The 22723-nt window shown below is 42.6% G+C and overlaps 1 protein-coding gene across 4 annotated transcripts; it reads right to left on the bottom strand.

Annotated features, from left to right (window-relative positions):
- Positions 1-4303: 4303 nt before the first annotated feature.
- Positions 4304-22055, bottom strand: dbnlb (drebrin-like b). 4 transcript variants are annotated; one of them, XM_023838514.2, is made up of 14 exons: positions 21824-22054; positions 18191-18246; positions 16259-16371; positions 15618-15692; positions 14251-14397; positions 11360-11437; positions 10978-11129; positions 10150-10204; positions 9839-9913; positions 9026-9137; positions 7902-8018; positions 7420-7529; positions 6966-7053; positions 4304-5955 (listed from the first exon to the last, which is right to left on the bottom strand). In XM_023838514.2, the coding sequence occupies exons 1-14, from the start codon at positions 21904-21906 to the stop codon at positions 5819-5821; spliced, it is 1398 nt and encodes a 465-aa protein (XP_023694282.1). In that variant the 5' UTR covers positions 21907-22054; the 3' UTR covers positions 4304-5818. The 4 variants fall into 4 exon arrangements, with proteins under 4 accessions (XP_023694282.1, XP_023694284.1, XP_023694285.1 ...); XM_023838516.2 differs by lacking the exon at positions 9839-9913 and having other exon boundaries at positions 21824-22055; XM_023838517.2 differs by lacking the exon at positions 7902-8018.
- Between the last annotated feature and the right edge of the window lie 668 nt (positions 22056-22723).

Here is a 22723-nt window from a genome sequence, read left to right as displayed (position 1 = left end):
GGTGTACGGCAAGAAATTTCAAGCTGTTCCTTTTGAAGTCATCTTCAACAAAATGATTCGGTTATCACTTTCTATCTTTTCACTATCTCCACTCTCTTACATTTTGCTTCCTTTAAACATCAGAGAGAAACAATCAGGTCCATAAAACAATGTTATGTGCCCAGAAAATACACTTTCATTAAGAAGATTTGATCATCTTGATGAAACACCATTTTAAATGGAAAAAAAAAGATTCTGTGTTTTCTCCTGATCACACTCATGATAAAGTGGATATGGTTCTTAAGGAATACACCCAGAAGATATGCTTTCTTTAAAATGATTCAATCATCTCGGTGAAACACCCTTTTATAACCAAAAAAAGAATGATTCTGCCTTTTCCCCTGATCACACTCATGACAGAGAATTTGACTTTGGAGAACACTGCAGCTCCAGCTCCCATAAGGGATGATTTGTGCTGTGGAAATGAAACCTGCACCCACAGGTCTGAGCATGATATTTTCCCACAAAACCAATTGAAGACCAATCCTTGTGAATCTGCCTAGCGTCTCTTCCAGTACTCTGCACTGGGCCAATAAGGCTGTAGATGTAGTGCAAACATTTTGAATTGCAGGACAAAATAAAACATTCTTATTAAATATTGATAGTGGGATCTTTTCTGTGGAATTTTTTTTTTGATAACACTGTATGATTGGGCACAAATAATATAGTATTATACTATTAGTTTGTGGTTAATTAATACGTAACTAAGTCTTAGTTACATATTGATCTCATGCAAATTCATCATTAATGAATCATGATCCATGTTTTAGCTCAAGCAGTTACTATACTGGTTACTATATCTGTTAATGCTGTAAACCTTTGTGAACAACTGAAAGAACCAATAAGGAATGGCTGAAGGAACAATTAATGAATGAGTACACAAATCCAGAAGATATAATTACTAGATCTTACGAAAGCCATATAAATATACTGCATATAAACACACCTTTAAAAGGGAAGAAATTGTAAGATTAGATTACTAAAAAAAACTAAAAATATTACCTTTCTTGATTGATTTCTTCTCAAACAAAAAGCTATTCATACGTTAGAGTGACTAGATTCAATATTATTTCATAATATATGTGAGTGGGCAGAGGAGATGTGGAGTACTGGTATTAGTCTGTATATTCCTGTTACTCAAAGAAGTCACATCTTCACTACCTATAGTTATTACATAAATCAGCAGAAAATGGCCTTTAAATTGAGAGAGCTGCATAAAATCACATTACAGAATTATAAAATTTTGCCAACCCCTAAATAAATAGAAAACTCATTCATCCATTTTTTTTTTTTTTTAAATCGCCTATCCAATTCATGGTGGCGGGGGGTCCGGATTCAACAGGCACAAAGCAGGGAACAATCCCGGATGGGGCACCAACCGACCACAGAGCACACTCACCCACCATTCACACCTGTGGTCAATTTGGTAACTCCAATTAACCTTTTGGATTTGGGGGGGGGGGGACTAGAGTACCTGGAGGAAACTGGAAAAAAAACACATGAAGTCATGTAACTCGAACCCTGGTCCGAGAGACACAAGGCAGCAGTGCTAACTACAGCACCACCGTGCCGCTCCTAAGCTGAAAAGGAAGAGGTATAATATAAAAACATTGAGATCATAGTAGAAAAATATCTTAAAATAAAAGCACCAAACATTAACATTTCGATCACATGAAGCTGTCAGTAAAGCGTTATGAAAGACTGATAATGGAAAGAAGAATGGAAATAATAATACAGACTGAATCACTGGGACTATTCTGGATTGTGAACATAAGCAGGGTGAAGTGTTAGGCTATCAGCCAGGGCTGAATGCGAGAATGACAATGAGTCACAACCAAGGTAGAAGCTAAGAGCACTGTGAAGGGACAAGCAGCAGAGAGGAGTTAAAAGCAGAGAAAATTCCCAGCTATTCATTTCAAGCTCGTGCTGAGGTCAGCAGCCTGCAGACATGAAATGGTTAACCAGAAATGAATCTGGTTTGTCATTCCAGGCAAACCGTCGTTTCTGGTTTTGAGTCAGAGGCCTGGGAGATGATCCACACTCGATTAGCACCTGGCCATGTTTCTCACTGCTCTTCATTCACGCGTTCTGCACTCACTGGTGTTTTCCAGTCATTAGAGTGAAACATGCCACTGCTGTGTAACATCTCCTCGCTCTCCATCCAAATCTGTCCTCCTCCATTCACATTCCAGTCACTTCTCATTTTTACCTTCAAAAGATCTTGTGATCAAAATACAGATCAAAGGGGAAATCAGAAAAAAAAAATATATACTGATAAAAACAATGATAGATGATCTGATTTACAGTTTGACTCATTTCATGACCTCTTCACTTACCAGGAAAGGGACCACATTTTCCTTTGTATGCTCTCTGGTGACAGTGTACATAATTTCCATGACATGCAGGAAGCCCTCTTCCACGGTACAGCGGGTGACCCCCACTTGCCACTGCTCAACACCCTCCTCGCTGTTCCTCGCAGTCATGAGCTGCAGGTCTTACTGGTCAGACTCGCTTTACTGGCAATTGTGACAAACCCAGAGCAATGGAGTGATTGAACCTGTATTAGTCAAACTGCTGAAGGACGACTAGCACAAGGCTTTTACAATTTGGGCCATGAAGAGCAGGAACTGCAAGAAGTTGTAGGAGTTTGAAGGCCACTCTTGGGAAGGGGTTGGCTGCATTCAGTTTGAGCTGCGACAGTTGTTAGGTAAACCTAAAATAATTGCTCACACATAGTGAAAATGGACAGATGTCAGCGATACTGTCCATCAACACCACTGACTGCTTTCCAGTCTTCTTTTAACTTGCACTATTCCAGGAAATATTGGGAATTTTGCTCATCTGTAGCACACAGCTATTCTTGTCTCCACCATCTGGGGTCTTGTGATATTGTGCGACTTCAGCTGATTTAGTTAAAATGCAGCCACTGCAATATGTGTAATGAGGAGGTCAACCACGCAGTTCCAAAACCATTTTTGCAGAAGTGAAATGGCAATATTTTCCAGCAAGTATTTCTTGGTTCTCCTTTCAAAAGAATGTTGATATTCTCAATAAATTGGCCTAAAAGAGAACCACATTCACCAGTTACATAAAGAGGGGATGTTGCAATAGGTCTGTGCAACATTCTTTACTTTTCCAGAATTCAACTGAATACATAAACGTCCCCATTCCTGTACTTGTGCAAAACACGTTACAACTGGCAGCGAGTCTCACTTTAAGTTTACATGGTAACAGCGAGCAGAATAATTACGGACAACCTGCATAAAAAAAAGACTTAAAACGTGTATTTTTTTTTTTCATGAAGGGGGAGACATGAATAATCTCACTTTTCTTTCGAAACTGAAACCTAGGTGAACAAAACAAAAATCCCCAGACTGCTGTTATCGCATTGACGTTGTTATTCCAGGAAATGTTCTGCTTATTGAGCACGTATAAAACATGAGGTTTAAGGACATGTTTGAGACTAAAAGCGATACTCTTAACTGTAAGCAACGTCCGAAAAAACCGCTGTCTGTCGAAGTCCCCCAGCGTGTATTCTCAGTATTTCAGAAAAGCGGAGATGGCGCACTGTTTCCTTTAAATTTCCAAGACGACCTCAATATTTTTCAAAATAAATGAATAAATTGAAGCCGAGTGTGGAACACTGACGACGGGATGTGAAGTAACCTAAGTGCCGTTTCACGCAACAAAGCCCGTATTTAGAGAGCCTAGTGAAAATACTTTAATTGCGTCTCATCCTTTGCATCGAGATTTTTCAGTTGGGTTCCCCTTGGCAGCCAGTAAAAATAAAACCATACTATCAAAAGCTAAAGTACAGTTTGCTGGGTGTCCTTCTCGTCTAATCCAAGCCCCACTCATTCTGCGTACTGAAAAATACAAATCCAGAACAAAAATACTTGCATTTGAAGGCAAGGTAAAGTAACTAATCGCAGTTACAAATGTTCTAAACAGAAGAAACTGCACTCAATGTAGGTGTTTTGACACGTTGCTATATGCAATATCGCACAAACCGAGCTATTAATGTTTATTGTTTCACAAGTGCTGGAGGGGGTATTTATAAATAGGCCACATTGCCCCCTTGTGTCCGAACCAAGGCACTACACTTGCAGAAAAGCAAAACCTGGAGCGCCTGGAATTTCACGGGATATAAGAGCCGGAATGCTATACATCGGCATCCTATTGCGCATGCCTGGCCGTGTGCACAAGAATGTAATAATTCGAAATGAAGATGAGTGAGGTCATGCCAACTGAAATTCAGAATCCATTTTCAGTTTCACCATCATTTATTCAAGTACAAGCAAATTTGTTCCCATTAACTTGTTACAACATATTCAAGTTAAAAGAATGGGGAGGTAAAGACAACGCTATTAGAAAAAGGAGCTGGTGCAGATTAATATATATTAAATTATAAAGTGAAAGCACCCTGAAAACATCTCTTCACTCCACCCCTGTTCCTTTGGCATTTTAATGCGATCAGCAGACCACTTGGTCCTTAAGTGATTTTTTTAAAAATCTCAACAGGAAGGCAGTGATGAAGAAACCTGTCTGAGGAACACAGTTAAGACCCCATAAAGCATATCAATAGCTTCACTAGCAGAAGGTGAATCCACACAAGCACCTTCCATCTGTTCTTCTATATGGCAATATTATCAAGTAAATTACTTTGAACTATATGTAAAAATAAAAAAATGCATGTTTGCCTTGATTATTGTGATCAGTTGCAAGAGCACTGGCTGATATGATTAACAAAACGTTCATTTATCCAAAATATTTTCTTATAGGCTTCACATTTTGTTCTTAAGGGAAAAGGTGCACAGTTACACCAGCAGTACATTTAGTATGAGAAATTTAAGGGACGAGTAAACTCTCCAAGTCCCACCCCTCGCTATATCTGTCCCCTCGATGGCGTTAGAAAAATCTGCATTAAAATGAGAATTCTTATATTTGCTGGGTGCTGGTTTTATTCCTGACAGGTTGTTTCGAAGAAGGGCAATCCTGATCTGCTCGATTCAGCTCCAGCCTTTCATATTCTGGCTTTGCACTTTTCACGCGTCACACTGTTCACAAACTGGAGACAAACCACATTCGATACCCAGTATAAAGAAAACAAGCTGCAGCGTAGAAAACATTCAGGTGGTGGATATGAGGGGAAAAAAAAAAAAAAAGTCATACCAAGCAAAGTCAGGTTTACTCTAAGAAAAATACATTCATAAATAAATACAGGGATTTCAAAGGGATAAAGCAAATAGCTGAACAAGTGCCTCCTGTACTGTAGTGTAAGGGACACAGAGTCCATCCTGCCCTCTCTGCCATCTAAATCTCTCAAAACCTCGAATAACATTAAGTCACGTTTGTGGTTATGACTTTCAGGGAGGAGCAAGGCTTACGAAAGGACGAGCAGGGCAAAAAGAAGGGTCACCACTATGGGACACGACAAGCACGATATGATTCACCGAAGACCCGGGCTGGAAATTTCCACAAGATTTCAAACTGCGCCCAATCACTCAGCCTCCGTAGCAGCTTTTAAATGTAGACATTAAATCAGTTTTTACGATAATTATAAAGAAAAACCCAAAACATTAAAGGAACCACTGTCATACTTTCGGCCTGTATTATCTAGTACTTTACAGACCTTTTGGAATGGAGAAGAAATCAAATATAAAGGCCCTCTTGATTATTATTACCACCATTTAGCTAGCTGAAGTTCCAGTCAGGACCACTGGGGGGCATAGCCCACCTGAAGCTTACGAATCCATTGAGAATGCTGGGGCTAGGGTTTTTACAGCAGCTCTACGTAATTGGCGGGAAACATCCCGAAACGCCCCTCAGGGCCGTACCCCCGCCACCAGCCTTCGTCGATCATCTCTATGCCTGTGATGATTTCATCAGGATCGAAGGAGATCTCTGTGTCGTCGGCTGTGGATGGGAAACAGAAAGCAACGGTCAGGCAGGAGGAATGACAATATGTTGCGAGTTACGCAGAGGCTGTCAACTAGCTATGTAATCCAGCCACCCCTGCCCCCGCTTCATTATGGGTGAATCTCAATACCAAGAACGAAAAGACCGTACACCTGGTGTTGACCAGCCCGGTCCCACCAATTTGCCTTCCAAGAACAAACTTGGGGCGCAATGAATCATGGGATTGGTCTCGTGTGGCGAGGATGCAACCGATGTATCCTTGATATTTGGGGCAGAGCAGGACCAGCATTCGGGGATTTTTAAAGTCCTCTGCAATTTCCGTTCTTAGTATTGTAACTGGTCATTGGCAATGGAAGATGATATAAAACGGGTACATGAGAACACAAGTATGGTCAAGTACGCATATTGAAATTCACCCAAGGGAAATATCCACCATCTATTTATGGAACTTCTTAAAAGAAAGAAAAAAAAAAAGCTTGTCTGGATTTCCTTGAACTCTAAATATAATTCGACTGAGAAACCCATAAAAAGATGTTGATCTATAACACAAAAGAAAAAGGGAACATCACTGCAAAATGAAATTGAGGCACAATATTTATGTTCTCAGTCTTTTTGTTTCAATAATCATTGGAAGCCAAAATCATAATTGAAATTAAAATTTCATTAATTGGCCATCCCTACTTGAAGCCATTTACAACCTTCCCAAAAGATTTTCAGGGATAGTCTATCCATTAGCTCAAGTTGTACCCAAATGGTTTTAGGTTTAGATCCCAAGATTTAAACTACTGTAAATTACTGCGTTACAGTGGGTCAGGACCAAGTTCAAAGCCAGGGCACAACTCTCAAACCCTGGAGAAAAGGACATTATAATATAATAATATGCAGTGGTTAGACTGGGCTCCAGTTGGCTCAGCAAGTTCATCAGCACGGCCTGGTTATGTCAGCGGCTGCTCCTGCAAAGACCACAGCGGCTTTCCGATAAAGCATGTCAGGGCAGATTCTCTCACCAGCCTGGTAGTCATAGAGAGCCCTGGCACAGATTCCCCGGTTGCCCCCCTCGTCGGCCTCGTAAGCGTACGAGTTCTGCACGTCCACCTGGGAAACGGATGGGGGCTCAGTGATTGACTAGTAAACCGTGGGCTGTAGCCTATCACTGCTCTCAGACACACAAATATACACACACATATATATACACACATACACACACACACTATATATTTTGTGTGTGTGTGTGTGTGTGTGTGTGTGTGTGTGTGTGTGTGTGTGTGTGTGTGTATATATGTCACAGGCACACACAAACACACGCGCAAACACTCACACCTGTGTGGTGTAACTTCACTCAGCATAAATATGAAAGGTCTTCATGCCTCATACACACATACACATAAGTACCCTAATTAAAGAAACGCAGCTATACTACAGGGGCTGACATACATTAGCTGGGCAGTGACGATAACCTACCAGAGAAGACTCCTCATAGAGCATCTCCTTTCCGGCAACGTCGTTGCACGGCTGCTGCGCGGGAGTGGCTGCCTGGTTGGAGCATTCCTCAGGGGGGGCACGGCGCTCCTCTGGCAGACCCAAACACAGAGACATGAAGAGCCCCTCCGCAGGCTTCACCCCGATGGGTGGCCTTCATGGAAGCGAGCACCAGTTCTGCTCTTGAAAGCCACACGACGACGGCCCAGATAAAGCGACTTCCACAATTTCAGGAAGTATTTTGTCAGCGCGGCGGCAGCGACACCGACTCCGTTACAAGGGACCGGCACAACGTACGAAAGTTTTGCACTGAGCAAGAAGGGTAATTAAAGCGGCAGAGCTCAAACCCAGGCAGACAGCCCCGGCCCTGCTCCTCTGCAGAGGAAATGAAGGCCAAACGGGCCATGCCTGTATAAGGAGACCCTCAAATAGGTGTGTGTGAGCGTGTGGCTCGGTTTACAGACCTGCAGAGTAAGCGGGGGAGGCTGAACGGACAGGGGAAGGAGACATCTGGCTGAGGGGTGAAGAGGGGGGCTCTGGGTCAGAAAACTGCCTGGACAGGAAGGGGCTCTGCACCCGGCCTGAGATGCCCAGGTGGTGGTGGGGGAGGGGGGGGGGATGGGGGTTATTTAGAGAAGGAGAGCAAATGACAGAGACAAATGTAAAGAGGTACAGAGATACTGTACAGCAGATACGGGGACACACTCACACGCACACATGTTGGTATACTTATCATTGTGGGGACTCTCCATTCATTGCTATGGCCTTACCCTAATCCCAACAATGACGACCTCAACCCACTACCCAGCCCTAACCTTAACCGTAAGTAACCAAATCAAAATAGAGTCTTTTTTGACTGCAGTAACAAGTTTTTATAAGATTGAGTGTCCCCTTCTGAGGACAATGTTTTTTTTATCACATTGTGGGGACTTTTGGTCTCCACAAGGTAATGTATATCTGACACCCCCCCTCCCAAATAAAGAATATTTATCCCCATGGGAAACATTTCCTGTTATGCAGCAGAATTTCAAAGAACCCCCAGCAGAAGGGTTTCCTCCCAAATAAATAAGCAGTGAGGGTGTAAATTACAGTGGCGGCTATAGCCAGATGCTGTCGGAATGACAACGATGTATTTCCCAGACATGGCCCATCTGCATGACGTGTCTCAGTGTAAGCAGGTTCACCAGACGTGCGTCTGTGGCTGTGTGCCCCCATTGTGTGTCAGAGCTCCAATTTGAGAGCAAATGAAATATGCTCCACATCACCACTACAACATAATATACAATAACAATAAAAGTATTTGATATATATACTGTTCACAAAATTAAGGGGTTTCTTCAGCTGTACTTTCCTTCCTTCACTGCCACTAAGTAGCATTCATTCATTTTTGGTGCAATTTGTGTTAAATTTTTGGGCAAAAATCTGGTGCTGATCAACAGCATGTCTGCAAAGTTTGAAAAAGACAAAAATACTTTGCGTTATCACACAATATCAAGGGTCTGAGGGTCGCTTTCACTAAATTACAGAAACTGGTCATTGTCCAGCTAAGCACCAAACATTCCAATTGAGAACTTAGGTTGTTCCTCACCTGGCTGAGGGCTGCTAGATGACTCTCTCTCACCGGGGGTCATGCCCCTCTCCTTCTGCCTGAACACCTCCCTGGGGTTCACTGCACGCTGGGAGATGACAGAGGCTGCTTCCTGTAAGAAACAGCCATTCAAGACCTGCACAAGGCCAACGGGAGTTTAAGTGTCACAGTGAGGACTTTGCCAAAGGTTAATGCCACAGGGATAAGAGGGATTTAAGAGAGAAACTAGCCACTGTGCAGAGCAGGGCCAAGGCGAGGAAAGAGCAGACAGTTTTGGAGAAGAGGAGCTAGCAGTGTATAAAACATACAGTGAAGAAAAGGACCAGAGGGAAAGAATTCAGATGGAGTCTCTGGTCGATACAACTGAAGCCAAAGCTGCTACGGGGGAGGATGTGTGAACATCAGCAGAAGATGAGAAAATGGAGACTGTCAACTTAAAGGAGGGTGGAGAAAGCAGGTCCGACAGGGAAGGCCAGAGTGGCTCCAGACCCCGACAGCGGAGGCCAGGGTGGGTCCGGACCCTGACAGCGGAGGCCAGGGTGGGTCCGGACCCCGACAGCGTAGAAGGAAGCTAGAATAGTTGTAGATACCAAACTGTTTGTAGGAGCACGTTTAAAAGAGGAATCAAAAGCAGCTGTAGACCCTACACAGTTGAAGTGAAGGTGGTCCAGACATTGCAGAGAAGAGGAGGCAAGGCAACCGACTTGAGTGAAAGAAACGTTCTTCTACTCCAAAGACAGATAGACAACAAATGAGAGAAGAGGAAGCGTGGAGGTACTAAAGCAGAGCGCTGGCCATAGCGAGGAGACTCACATGGGCCGTCTCCACCGACTGGCCGCGCCGCAGCACCTTCTCCTGTACAGCCGCATGCTCCGCCTCCTGCTGCTCCTAAAAGCATCGCTGCGGGTCAACAACGGCGCCTACAGGACGCACACGTGCGAGGGATGCACGTGCCTGGATGTGTCCAAGGGGTGCCCAGTATGACGATTAACAGATGCTGTTTGGCAACGTCCGGCTCTTCAGAGGTCTGGACAGCCCCACCAGAGACTCGCCCATCACATTCTCCATAAACGTAGGTGCAGACGGAGAACCACAAAGGGGTGCTGGCACGGCCAGCCACTCACCCATCGCTGTCTCTCCTTCTCTCGGCCTTCGGCTTCCTGCTGATGCTGGAACCTCCTGGCAGAACCAGAGGGAAGGATGAGCTCGGCTCTCTCCGGGCAACTTCACAAAAAACACTGAACCTATTAAGCGGACATTTATCCAAAGCAAAGCACATTTTTGAAGGAGCAAGGTCAGCAAGTCCCTGGAGCAAATTCACCCTGCTGACCACAGAACCAGAACCAGAGGCCGACCGATCATGGGTACAACATTCTAACACGCCAAGCCACAGACAGGTCCACTTCTCTTCTTTCCAATTGCTTGCTTCTTTTCCACACTTCCATGCCCTATCCAGCTTTAGTTTTGCTTTTAAGTCTGCTGCATTTAACGAACAACAGTGGTGCCCTCCTGAGATTACATCCTTTAAGTAGAATTCCTTACATCCCACAGATACAAAGAGGCAGAAATAAGAGGCACGCAGTTACATCCCAGAATTATTCTACACTACGTCTCTTATTCAACATCTTGGAAGCAGTAGCAATTGTTTTATTAGTGTGATTTATCATCAGCACGTCACTGGACTCCGGCAGAAAACAAGAGTACCTAGAGGAAACCTGTGTAAGCCGTGAAGAACGTACGACCTCCACACGCTCGGAGCCAGTGGTGGGAATCGAGCTCCCAGCTCAGACGGAGCTACCCAGTAAGCCACCATGCCATGCTGTACATTTCACCAAAATTACGACAAAAATGAAGTAATTAATTACCTAATTACATTTATAAGAGGTAGAAAACATGCAAGCAGTCATGCACACTGGTAGCACGAGGGCCTCTCTGGACCGGCGCCGACTCACTTCTTCTGGTCGATCTGCTGGGCCCTCTCCTTGTAATTCTGCTCCCTCTGGGCAGCCTCTTGGGCCTCCCTCTCCTTGCGCTCACGCTCCAGCCTTTGGCGCTCCTCCAGTGCCTTCCTGCGCTCCTCCTGGCGCCGGGACTCCTCGTCTCTCTGAAGAGCAGATGGTGGATGCCTCTTCTTTGACTCACAGCAAAAGGTGACTTGATTGCCTCATGCTATTTGTAGGCACAGTCTCTGGCATCCACCCCCACCCCCCCCCCCCTCCCCCGCCACACGCACATGTGTTATATCTGGAAAAGTGCTTCATGTACAACATGCATGCATAATCATTACACGCCTGCAAGCGAGCTGTTAAACTATCGTTGATAATGCACTCTTACCTCAGCCTGTGCCCAGAAATTGTCCTTGTTGGTCCTTTTGATCTCAGACAAGGCGTTGGTCTTCTGATAGACAGAACCCTGCAGGCATCAAATTTCTCATGAGTGACTTGAGTGTATCATCAACGTGCTCAGGTTTTGCCACAAGGTCAGGTTAACGATGCAGTCTGCAATGCAATACTAACCCTGTCAAGCATAACAGATACATTTACATTTATTTTTATTTCACAGATGCTTCTGTCCAAAGCAATGCACAACTGAGACAAACAGCACAATACAAACATACACGCTGTTCAGAAAGGCAGAAATGCAGCTAGGCTGAACTTCCAATGAAATGAAAAAGAAAATTAAATTAAATGTTTTATTTGCCAAATACAAGCACAGGTATGTAGGAATTGTTCAGTTTTCGTATATATCCTGTTTTGCTCTCCTTTGAGACATACACACTCAGATACAGCTGTAAGTACAGGGTCAGCCATCAATCTGGCAGCCATGAAGCATTTCTTGAATGTCCAGTTAAGTGTAATCAGTACTGGAGCAGGAGCTAAACAACGACTTTGAAACGCAGCAGGAACCTAATAAGACAAGCATTCAAGTCAGCAAAAATTGCAACACTGAGAGAATTCAGGAAACATGGGGTGGAATGGGCCGATAGAGGTATTTCTGGAGCAGATTTTTCTTGAGGCATTTCTTGAAAGCGGAATGGGAATGTGAACAGTTACGCTTTATATTTACCTTTTCTATATGAAATTCTTCTTGTATATGGACAGGAAAGCACAAGACCAAAGCCACGCCCCACACACGTGCACACAAACAACTGCAAAGTCACACTGGCACACAGTCACCGCACCCTCTGCCAAGGCAGAGCCAGCCCAGTAGCTGATAGCATTGTGTAAACAGGCCCGACTCTCCTCTGGACCTGCATTTTGCTGCCCGTTGAGTGCTGCCAGACAATAATTAGCCTCCTGCAAAGCCGGTGGATTCAACTCAGCTCCATTTTCAACGACGAGGACAAAACCGGCTGAAACCAGACGCCACGCGGATTTGTCTACAAAACAAACAGTGACCGATCATGAAAGGTTCCTTATCTGATTTCTGGAAAGTAAAAGGGGCCATTTCACCCAATCAGTGCCATTTGCGCCCCCAGGACATTATATGAATAAATATGCATGAAAACTAGTTTTATAATACATGTTACCAGGCAAAGTGTCCTCCACAATGTCCTCATTGCTAAATTAACATGCATAATGCAAAACATTAATGAAAACTATCTAAAACACTGTAAAAAAAAAAAAGCTTGTCACTGATCACTGCTCACTAATGCTACACTTCACCATGAAATATAATGATTAAAAACCTTCAGAAATCTTTTTTGTATAGTCGTGTGACAATATTTCCCATGTATGTTTTAAATACATTTTCCTTATAGCAAATCAATAACATGCTACTTAACTTGGACAAACTAAAATGTGTATTTTTTTCCACTCAGTCCTGTTACCCCAAACACATTTCTGCCCCTAAAATATCTGGCACATTCCGTAAGTGGTATGTTGAACTGGACCCTGCGCCATCTCAGTTGCCTGAAGACCACAGGAAAACCAAAAGTATGCTCTCTCACTTTCTTTCCTGCGTTTCTGATGACATTTTAAGTATGTCTGAGGCTTGTGAACTCAACGTTCAGTCCTGTCACCCAAATGATTTAATAGATTTCATTTATTTATTAAAAAAAAACGTTTGCTAAGTTACTTGAATGTACTCCGTTATCACACTTCGCTTTGATGACTTGTGGCTATGATTCATGAATTTGCTTATTTTAGATTAAAACTCAGTTCTGTTACTTTCTGTCCTGTTACTTATGGAAAAAAGTACAACTAGCATGCATACATAGTGATTTTTTGAACCACAAATACATTTTTTTGAACATGTAACCAATAATTTCTTTCAAATACACACTTTATTGAGGGGAACACAAAAGAACTAGTTGATATGATTTTCAAATTATATTTAAACAGTTGCTTGGGCCACATGCCGCGATTATTCACAGATGCACACCCATAAATTGAGAAATGAGTGAAACGAAAAATTGTGCTGTGGTTTCTTCATTTTTTACTTGGCTGTATATTTAACTATTCGAAATGTGGACTGGTCAGTTTGAGGTAACTTTTTAATTAGTTTTATAAGGTTTTTAAGTGGAAGATGGTTTTAAATGAAATTTAGTTTTGAAGATTTGTAACATGCAAATGGTACTGATGCAGTGGAATCACCCGAAAGGTACAACTGAAGGCATACTCAAAGTTAATGGGCTTTAAAATAGCTGAATGTGCATCGTTACGTATCCATCCATCCTAATTCCAAACATTTATGCACTAGAGGGTTGTGACGGGTCTGCAGTTTATCCCAAGAAGCAGAGGGTACAAAGCAGGAGTATACTGAGTATTCAATGAAGTGTCAGTCCATTGCAGGGCACACGCTCATGTACACAGACATACTCTGGGCAATTACTGGATCAATTCAGCTAAATTGTATGTTTTGGACTGTGGGAGGAAACCAGAGGAGTGTCTCAAGGGGGCGGCATTTGGCCCAGCTTCTGTGCCTGTGATCAGAAGGTCGCCGGTTTGAACCTGGCCTCAGCAGAATAATCACATCTGTGGTCCCGTGACAAAGCCCATAACCCCTTCGCTCTCACTGAGAACATAATGGAGTGGGCAAAGAGAGAATTTCCACATAGGGATCAATAAAGTATCATTATTGCTAGAGGAAACTTGCACTAACAGAGCAAAAACACAGGGAAATACAATCCGGGTAAAAGGGCAGCAATTTCAGCTCCCTAAACCAAACATTCACTCCGGAAGATAAGTTAATAAATGACAAAAGATTCATCCAGCCAGACGTACCACGGGTCCCTGGGGGCCGGCATCACGGAAGCGACTGGACTCCTTGTGGAAGCTGTAGTTGGCTCCTGAGGCCTTGCCCACCTTCTGCATGATGGCCTCGGGCTCCACGTCCTGCTCCGCTCGGGCGTTGATGGTCACGTGGGCCCCCTGGAACGATGTCGGGAAACAGTCACGTGGCCACAAAGTAGCAAAGTTCAGAACAGAGACTTTGACAATGCAACTAACTTCAGAGCAATTACTGTAAAAGGCAAACATTCTGTGCGCTCCTTGACAGGGTGATGGAAAGTAAAACAAATGGAGCCGCACAGGAGAAGGAATAAGCTAACAGGGTGTGTTACTTTAGTCTGACGTTCTCAGACCATCTCGTTCCCAGTCCCTCCTCAAGCAGGCCTCTTAGGCTAAGATCCAGCCACAGCATCCATGTGCATCAGACGCTGCTTCTGATGGTCTTAAAAGATGTAGCTTTGGCAAATTAGTTCCTGAATTTACAGGTCACACGTCACAGGCCACGACAAAAAGGCCCAAAAATTCCAGAGAAAAAACAATAACTGGACATTAAAGGTCACTTGGCAGACGTATGCAACACACTGCTTCAGCATAAAGCCATTCCGTTATCATGGCCTTTATCTCAGAACACAACTCAACGAACCATTTATCAACTGCAGGCAGAGTAATCGTATCACCACTGGGCCCTTGAGAAGGGCCCTTAATCAGATCAGCTGCAAGGACACTGTCTGGTCCTCCCCTCTGATCCTCACGTGTATATCCCTTAGGACATCCATTTGCTATAAACAAATGAATGTAATTCTTTTTTCATTTATTCTAAAAACTACAAATGGCAAAAAAGGTACAAAATAACATGTGAAATAGTGAGTTTGCCATATCCACGGGATGTGTAAAAAAAAAAAAAAAAAAAAAAAAAAAACAATAAAAAGGCACCGAAATCATTTGAGGAAGTGAAAGTAATGAACCAACACAGCAGCACTTGCCCTAGATGATAACTATGTACGCTTGTCATTTTCATGTAGATAAAGAGAGAGTGAGCTCAGGAGTAAAGGGCAAAGCCTCTAGATCAGAATCTGAATCTAGATCTGAATATCGATCCAAAACGTTTAATATTTACATTTATTTAGGTTCTCTGCCATAGGTTGCTGAAATTAGCTTGTACAACTTGGTCATTCACATTATTACTTTTATTTAAAATACAATGCAAGAATGGTGCCAACACACTCACAAAAAACTAGCGTGAGGGAAGCTGCTTATGAACTGAGATTGTACTGACGCAGTCAGCTTAGCGCGACCTTTCCAACACTTGACCATTTAAGGGTAAAAAAAAAAAGCAGCTCAGAGGAGCAGCCAGCACTCACCTTTAAAAAATTGGCCATGGAGCTGACGTGGTTGGCACACAGTCCCTTCCGAACATCACTAACCCCTTCCCCAGTCTGCAAGAAAAATCACAGAAGCAAGGGCCCTTTTTATTGAGTCAAATTTTTACATAAATGTTTCATACTTTTTCAAGATAAGGAAAAGGTAAAGTGAAAAGTTCTGAGCTCATGTTGCGTTCCATTTACCTCAGAGGTCGGAAATCGGAGCTGGGAATGATGTCACGCCCGAGGTAACTGCATTTCAGTACAAGTCGGAAAGGCATTTGGCAACACCAGGAACCCATTTCCAAAAGCAGGATTTCTTGCTTAGCCAGATAACTTGTCGGATTTAAGGTACCCCAGTTGAAATGGCCTTTATGTTTGTTCACTTACATTTAAGCCCAGACTACCTTAAATCAGACAGATTATACTGCTAAGCAAGAAATCCTGCTTTCTGAAACAGACCCCAGTTCTAGACAGGTTTATTGGCAGCCATTGTTAGCAATACCAGTTGATAACAAGGCATTAATTTAAATTAATTAAAGGCATGAAATTTCTGACTAGGAACTCGGACATTCCGGCTTCCCAGTTCAAATGGAATGCAGCATACTTTGTGCTAACGACATGCAACTCTAATTACCCACCCAGTTGATGAGCACATATTTGGGCAGACCGGAGTTGGGGTCCTGGACGCGGCAGAACGCGTACATCACCTTCCCACTGTTTAGCTCCTCAAACAGCTCCTCCAGACCCCCATCTACAACAGATCATGAGCTCTATCAACACAGAGGACACACATACACAAACGTATGTATGCTCACTAAAGTGAGGCCTTAAAGAACTCACACAGAGGGAGAAATGATGAAAACCAGACACCAGGTTCTGATCAACTAGGCATTGATTTTAAAAAAAGGGTCTGGAATGTTAAAACTACTGTGGTTAACTGGAAGGCAGCTGAATACTTCATATCACATAAAAGCTGATAAAAGTCCTTTGCAGGGCAAACCTGCCGACACAACAACACCCAGCTTCTAACGCCAGCGGTATTTTACACGTCTTTCTCAGATGGTTAATTCACAACTGAACCTGAATTACAGTCCAACTGCAGATAACTTTCTGATGATGAAACAGACTGAGCCCCTCCTGTCACGTCCAATGCTGCAAACATCTAACAAAAAAGCTGTGCATGGATGTGTTGACATGAGTAGTGTTGCCTTGGCAAACAACAATAGGATGTTCTGAAGGTCACCAATAATCAATGCAATTGCACCGCAACTTGCTCATGCATTCCTGTCCATGCAAAATTATGGTGAAAAGCAAAAGTTATCTATACCAGAATGTATTAAGCCAGTCCTCAGGAACCTCCAGCAGTCCACATTTTTCCTCTCTCCCCCGCCCCCAAAACACCTGTACCAAGTGTTCAGGGTTCTTGATTGCTAAACTGTCTGGTTAAGGCGTGCTGGGAGCTAGGGATGGGCAATATTGTATGATTTTCAATATACCGGGAAAAAAATTCCCCACTGTAATAATAATCCTGTGTTAATAACAATAAACTGTAGTTGATGAGGTATATGTGTGTGTGATGTACTCACAGCCTGGTCCACTGTAACGAGCATGGTGAAAGGTGGAGTAGTTTTAGTAGCCTAGGAAGAGTTAATTGCTAAAAAAAAGGAGCTACCTCGATCACCTGGAACTGGTTTGGTTACAGAAAATCTGACGCAGGGCAAAGGACTGAAATATGCAAAGTTTGCAAAAACAAAAGCCACCTCAAACACAAACCTGAATATGGGGAAAGTTAGAAGATGCGTGAGTAGGAGACCGCAAGGTCAAGTAATAAGAGTGCTGAACTGTAATGGTGTTTTTTATTGTCATTCATATCGCTATCACAATACCAGAAAATATCGTGATAAAATTTTAAGTCCATATTGCCCATCAATACTGAGAGCTGGGAAGGAGGAAAGGTGTAAATTGTCTGGGGATCCCTGCAGACTGGGTTGAGAAACACTAAACTATAGGAATGGAGACAAAGGTATGTAGTTCACTGAACAAATAAAACTTAACAGCAGAACCTCACCTGCATCCAGCCAATTGATCTCATTAAATTAGTCTAACCTCATCCTCAATAATCTGGGATAAGCAAAATCACTGCTACCGGGGTCCCTCATTAGCACAAAAAGAATTTAAAAAGTGTTATTGTCATCAGGCAGGAATGATATTAGCTTCACCACATCCAGTTTGCCAGCTAGTACCACTGCATGACTGGTAATGTTCAGGCGGCTTCCAAAAATGGTTGCGCCCCACAAGACTTTGGAAGAACAAACAAGGCAAAGAAGGGAAGGGGTAGTCAAAATGGGAGTCGGCCTTCTCATCAGTGTATATGGACATACAGTACATTCAATCACTGGGCTGGTGTGTAAAGATTCAATAGATTATACTTACAACCACAGTTTATGAATCACCAAAACTACTGTAACTCATTGGAATGAAACCAAAATATATACATTTTTACACAAACACAAGTTACAGTTCCACTAAGAGTCTCAAGGTAATTCTTGTCTCTGAACCATGATACTCACCACCCTTGTCAGCCAGTCGGATGTCATTGGTGTTCCCTTCATATGTAAACAAGGCCCTGGACAAAAAAAAAAGTCACATTAAACAAATCCACATACAAAAGTACTGGTGAACTCAGTCTGACAGTAATGCATAACTGCTTCTTTCTGAAGATTACAGCCTAGGTCAGGGGTGGTGAACCTGATCCATGGAGAGCTGCTGTGGGTGCAAGTTTTTTGGATGACATCTCAATCAGCCAATTATAAAGCAGTGGTTCTCAACTCCAGACCTGGGGACCCACTGTTATTGGCTGATTGAGAGGTCACCCCAAAAACCCGCGCCATCTCTCCATGGATCAGGTTCACCACCCCTGACCAAGGTAGAAGGTTTTGACTGTTAAGTTTCAAGTTTAAAATCTTTATTGTCACATCATGTTACTGGTACAGTACATATGAGTGAAATTCTTGTGTGCTAGCTTCACAAGCAGTAGTGGTGTGCAAAATCTATATATATATAAAAAAAAGTAAAAAAAGGATAAGTGTTATATGGAGACATCAGGGATCCATATGAAAAGGGGGGGGGACGACTTAATATCCAGCATTTGCTTTAGAGATATGAGAGGATATATCAGCTAACCTAAGTGAGAAACACTGTGAGGATGTACTTTGGGGGGAATGAAGCCAATTCAAACATGTAGGACTTATGAAACAGTGCAGAGGCATCACCAAAGTTCTTGAAAAATCATAAGAAAAAGAAAATGTGTTCTTGCCAGATGTATATTTTGCTCATTCAAGTAAATGGAGCCAGCAGATCATAGCATAGCTCAAATCTGCAAAATGACCATTGGTGATCATTAAAAAGCAAACTATATTTTTACATCTTTAAGTGTGAGAGGTATATTACGTTACTTTTAATCATCTTGCCTAGGTTGCCATTATGCTAGTAGTTTGTACTTGTGTGACCAGGAATTTGTACACTGCAGCAACCACATTATATTGGCAACGCACAGCGGTTAGTTAAATTCCTTTGCTAGTCAACCAGTTGAAAGCGGAATTGTTAGTCCCTGTGATTAGAATCTTCTCGATGTTGTAATTTTTCCACTGAAACACACCACGTCTGTCTAATACTAAAAGACTGTAGCTATCCATTGCAATTCAGGAGCCAAATATGAACCACTGTCTATGTCTGGTTTTGAGGCTTCCGTCCTTGAAGGAAAGATTTGAAGTTATTACAGGCAAGGACAGAAAATGCAAGGAGGGTGTTTTTGCTGCATTCCATTTTCCTCGGAGGTCGGAGCTGGGAATGACGTCACACCCAAGTTATCTGTGTTCCAGAACATGTGGGAAAGCCATTTAGCAATACCAAATCTAGCCAGATTCATTGTTAGCAATACCAGTTGATAACGATGCATTACAGGGTTTTTCAGGAATACAAGCAACGTAGCAACATGACCACAAAGGCTGGACAGTACTGTGTGTATGGCCGATTTAATGAGACACAAATGAGACTTAAGTGCTACTAAACAGTATATAACTACAACTTTCACTTCTGTTGACGAAGGGTGCAGCCATCTTGAATTCTCAGGTTGGGGTTGCAGAGGCTCCTCCGACTTTCCAAGTAGGAATTCCGACTTCAGGTGGAGTTCCAGTTCAAATTTCTGACTAGGAACTTGGAAATTCCAACTTCCCAGTTCAAATGGAACACACCATTACTTAGGACTCTATAATGAGTGTCAATTTCCTTTCTGCCCCCCAATTATGATTAACAAAAATGCAATATACAAAACAGAAATATAGCATGACAGCATGAACTGGATATGTGTCAGAGATTTAACACACTGTCTGTAACTTAACAGTGTCAATGGAAGGTAAAAGGAAGACAGGACTGTTCATACAGTTTGTTCGAATGCAGTACATTATTAGCACGTATATGTTGAAAAGATGTTAATTAACAGTACCATAGCAGGGAAGCAGCAAATCCCATGCTGTAAAACTTAGGTTAATTAATGCAGGTCACCATTAAACACCGTAATTAAAACGTTCCATTACGGACTGACATTTAACACCAAATCTATACGGGTGTTAACTTTTTGTAAAAGGGTTTATTTTCTGTGCATGCTTTCGCAATGCCTTATGCTTGTAAACTACGATTTCCATTTGGATTTCCCCCGCTCCTCTAACGCAGACATTCCTCCTTCATGCCATTTTCCTGACTCAGCCTCCCTGCTAACTACAGTTCACGCTGCTAGGAAAACGTATGAAATGCAATGCGTTTTCATGCTCCATCACACATATCTAGAATACACCTAGATTCGATGCCAATGTTAAGCCAAGTACTACTTCAAATAGCTAAGATCTTACTTACACTTTATATCACTCGATGTTTCTCAATCAACTATGTACAACACAGTGAACACAAACAAGTGCTTCTAAGGTCAGGATTTGATAGTTGTGTCAAAATGATTAGTTAAGTGATGTAAACTGATTTAAATATTATGAACGAGTTATATTCTGTTTGCTGTACTATAAGAAGAAATTCTATACACGGCGTGACGTAACAAGCCGAAAACAAACCGACTTAGCGCTGGAATGTCACACTAGCGGTCTTAACATATCTCAGAGAAGCAAAGTCAGCAGCACAGCTTAATGCTTAAATAAAAGCTTTATGTACTCAGTTTATTGGGAGGGTATTGTTTTAATGAGCACAACAAACTTAGACGGATGGGAGACACAGGCACTTTCCGTTTAACTATCGCCAGCCTCCTCCGCACTAAGGCCGTAATGTCCTGCTGTAATGTTCCAGGACTCGTTTCAGTTAACATCGGTATTTAAAAAATTAATTTAATGAAAACACTACAAAAAAATAAATACTGGTCTTTCGTGTTTTCTTCACGCAAACAGTTTAGAATAATTGTTGCAATTAATACGGTGACGTAAACTGCGTACGCATGGCAACAACACCGGACTGCATTGTGATATTAACAATTTATTATGAAAGCGGTTTGTAAAATGCACATGGATAGAGGTCGGGGTTTATTTTACTAAAAAAACTGTATTTCTGGGGAAATATGATGACACTTAAACACCGCGAGAAGTGCGAGGGGGAAAAATATTCTAACTTAAAACTTAAGGGGCAAAAATGAAGCTATAAGATAGGCAGATTTCTGTTGGGAGTGACGCAGATCTCCCAGCAGGACAACATTTATTTCAAGGCAGAGCGAATGAAGCGTATGCAGAAAATGACATTGGAATTACATATGGCCCTGTAATAGTAGCTATATGTCAATGGCTCGGCGTTGTTAAACACCGCGAGCCAATCAGAGAGTCTGTTACAAGTACAAACGCACCGTAACCTCAAAAAGACCTTAGTTACCGCTAGACAAACCGCCGGGAATAACATCACCGCGGCGCATACGCCTCCTTATCAGCGCAGGCATTAGCGTTTCAGCACAGAGGTAAAGGATTTCCGGCCATCGGGAGAAATTAATAAATAAATAAACGTTTATTCTGAACACAGATGTGTTTTAACACTTTATTTATGCAGAATTGGCTTGATAAGTTAGTTGACGTGAAGGAAGGTGCTTACTCAGGAATGCTTGCGGAGAAGTGAGAAATGAACAGCGAAACAAGCCATGAGGCGATATTAAAGTCTCTTACCAGTTAGTGCTCGATTTCTCGTCCACTACCTCTTTATAGGCAGCTGTGAGCGCCGGGCCGTTTTTGCTCAGGTTCACGGACATGGTGGCGCCGTGTGCCGGAGTGACAGGCGGTTAAGTGGAGCCTCCCTGCCTGCCTGCCTGCCACTGATCGCGATCCGAGTTTGTGCATCGACAGGAAGCGGAGCCAGATTCGTCACAGCGACGAGAGCAAGCCCCGCTCCGGCGGCTTCTCCCCATTGAAATCTGATTCAGAGTCATTTCATCCCCTGCCGATCACTGTTTCAAGCCATTGCGTGACAAATACACAAACTGATTTCGGGTCAGTTTGCAGTGCCTATAAACAATAGTTCACTATCTCCCAGAGAATGACCAAGGAGAGCTGGGTAACTTTGCGCCGATTTGCGGTGAATAGGGGCCCTCTGTAGGTTGGTGGTGTATCGGATGGAGAATCCAGACAACGCACGACGAAAAAAAGACATTTCTAAATTTCATTGATGTAACTTCTAATTACACGTCTAGTAGGCTACATTCAATTTACAAAGGGCTTTTCAAAACGGCATAATCTTGACAAATCCTAAGATTAATATAAATGATTATTTAACTTAAAATCAAGTAAGCTATAGCATTCAATGATATTATTAAAAGCATATTACACAAAATTTGTTGTGTTGTAATCTAACCGTACACTTAAAGTAACAGGTGGAGTGTTACCAAAATATTAGTTCAGGTTTGGACAGTAAAGTTACCCAGTCCTCCACATTACCTCACACCCAGCTTTCTGAATATGGGCAACGATATGTTTTTATTGCATTTTGTCTCTTAAATAATTTGCCCTTTAAATTCACCTTAACCCGCAATTAAATATTTTTGTAGGTAACCGCTTGCCCGTTTGAAATAC

Source organism: Paramormyrops kingsleyae, chromosome 2, assembly GCF_048594095.1.
Source record: "Paramormyrops kingsleyae isolate MSU_618 chromosome 2, PKINGS_0.4, whole genome shotgun sequence".
In the NCBI taxonomy this organism is placed as follows: Eukaryota; Metazoa; Chordata; class Actinopteri; order Osteoglossiformes; family Mormyridae; genus Paramormyrops; species Paramormyrops kingsleyae.
This window is presented reverse-complemented; position numbering and strand designations above follow the sequence as displayed.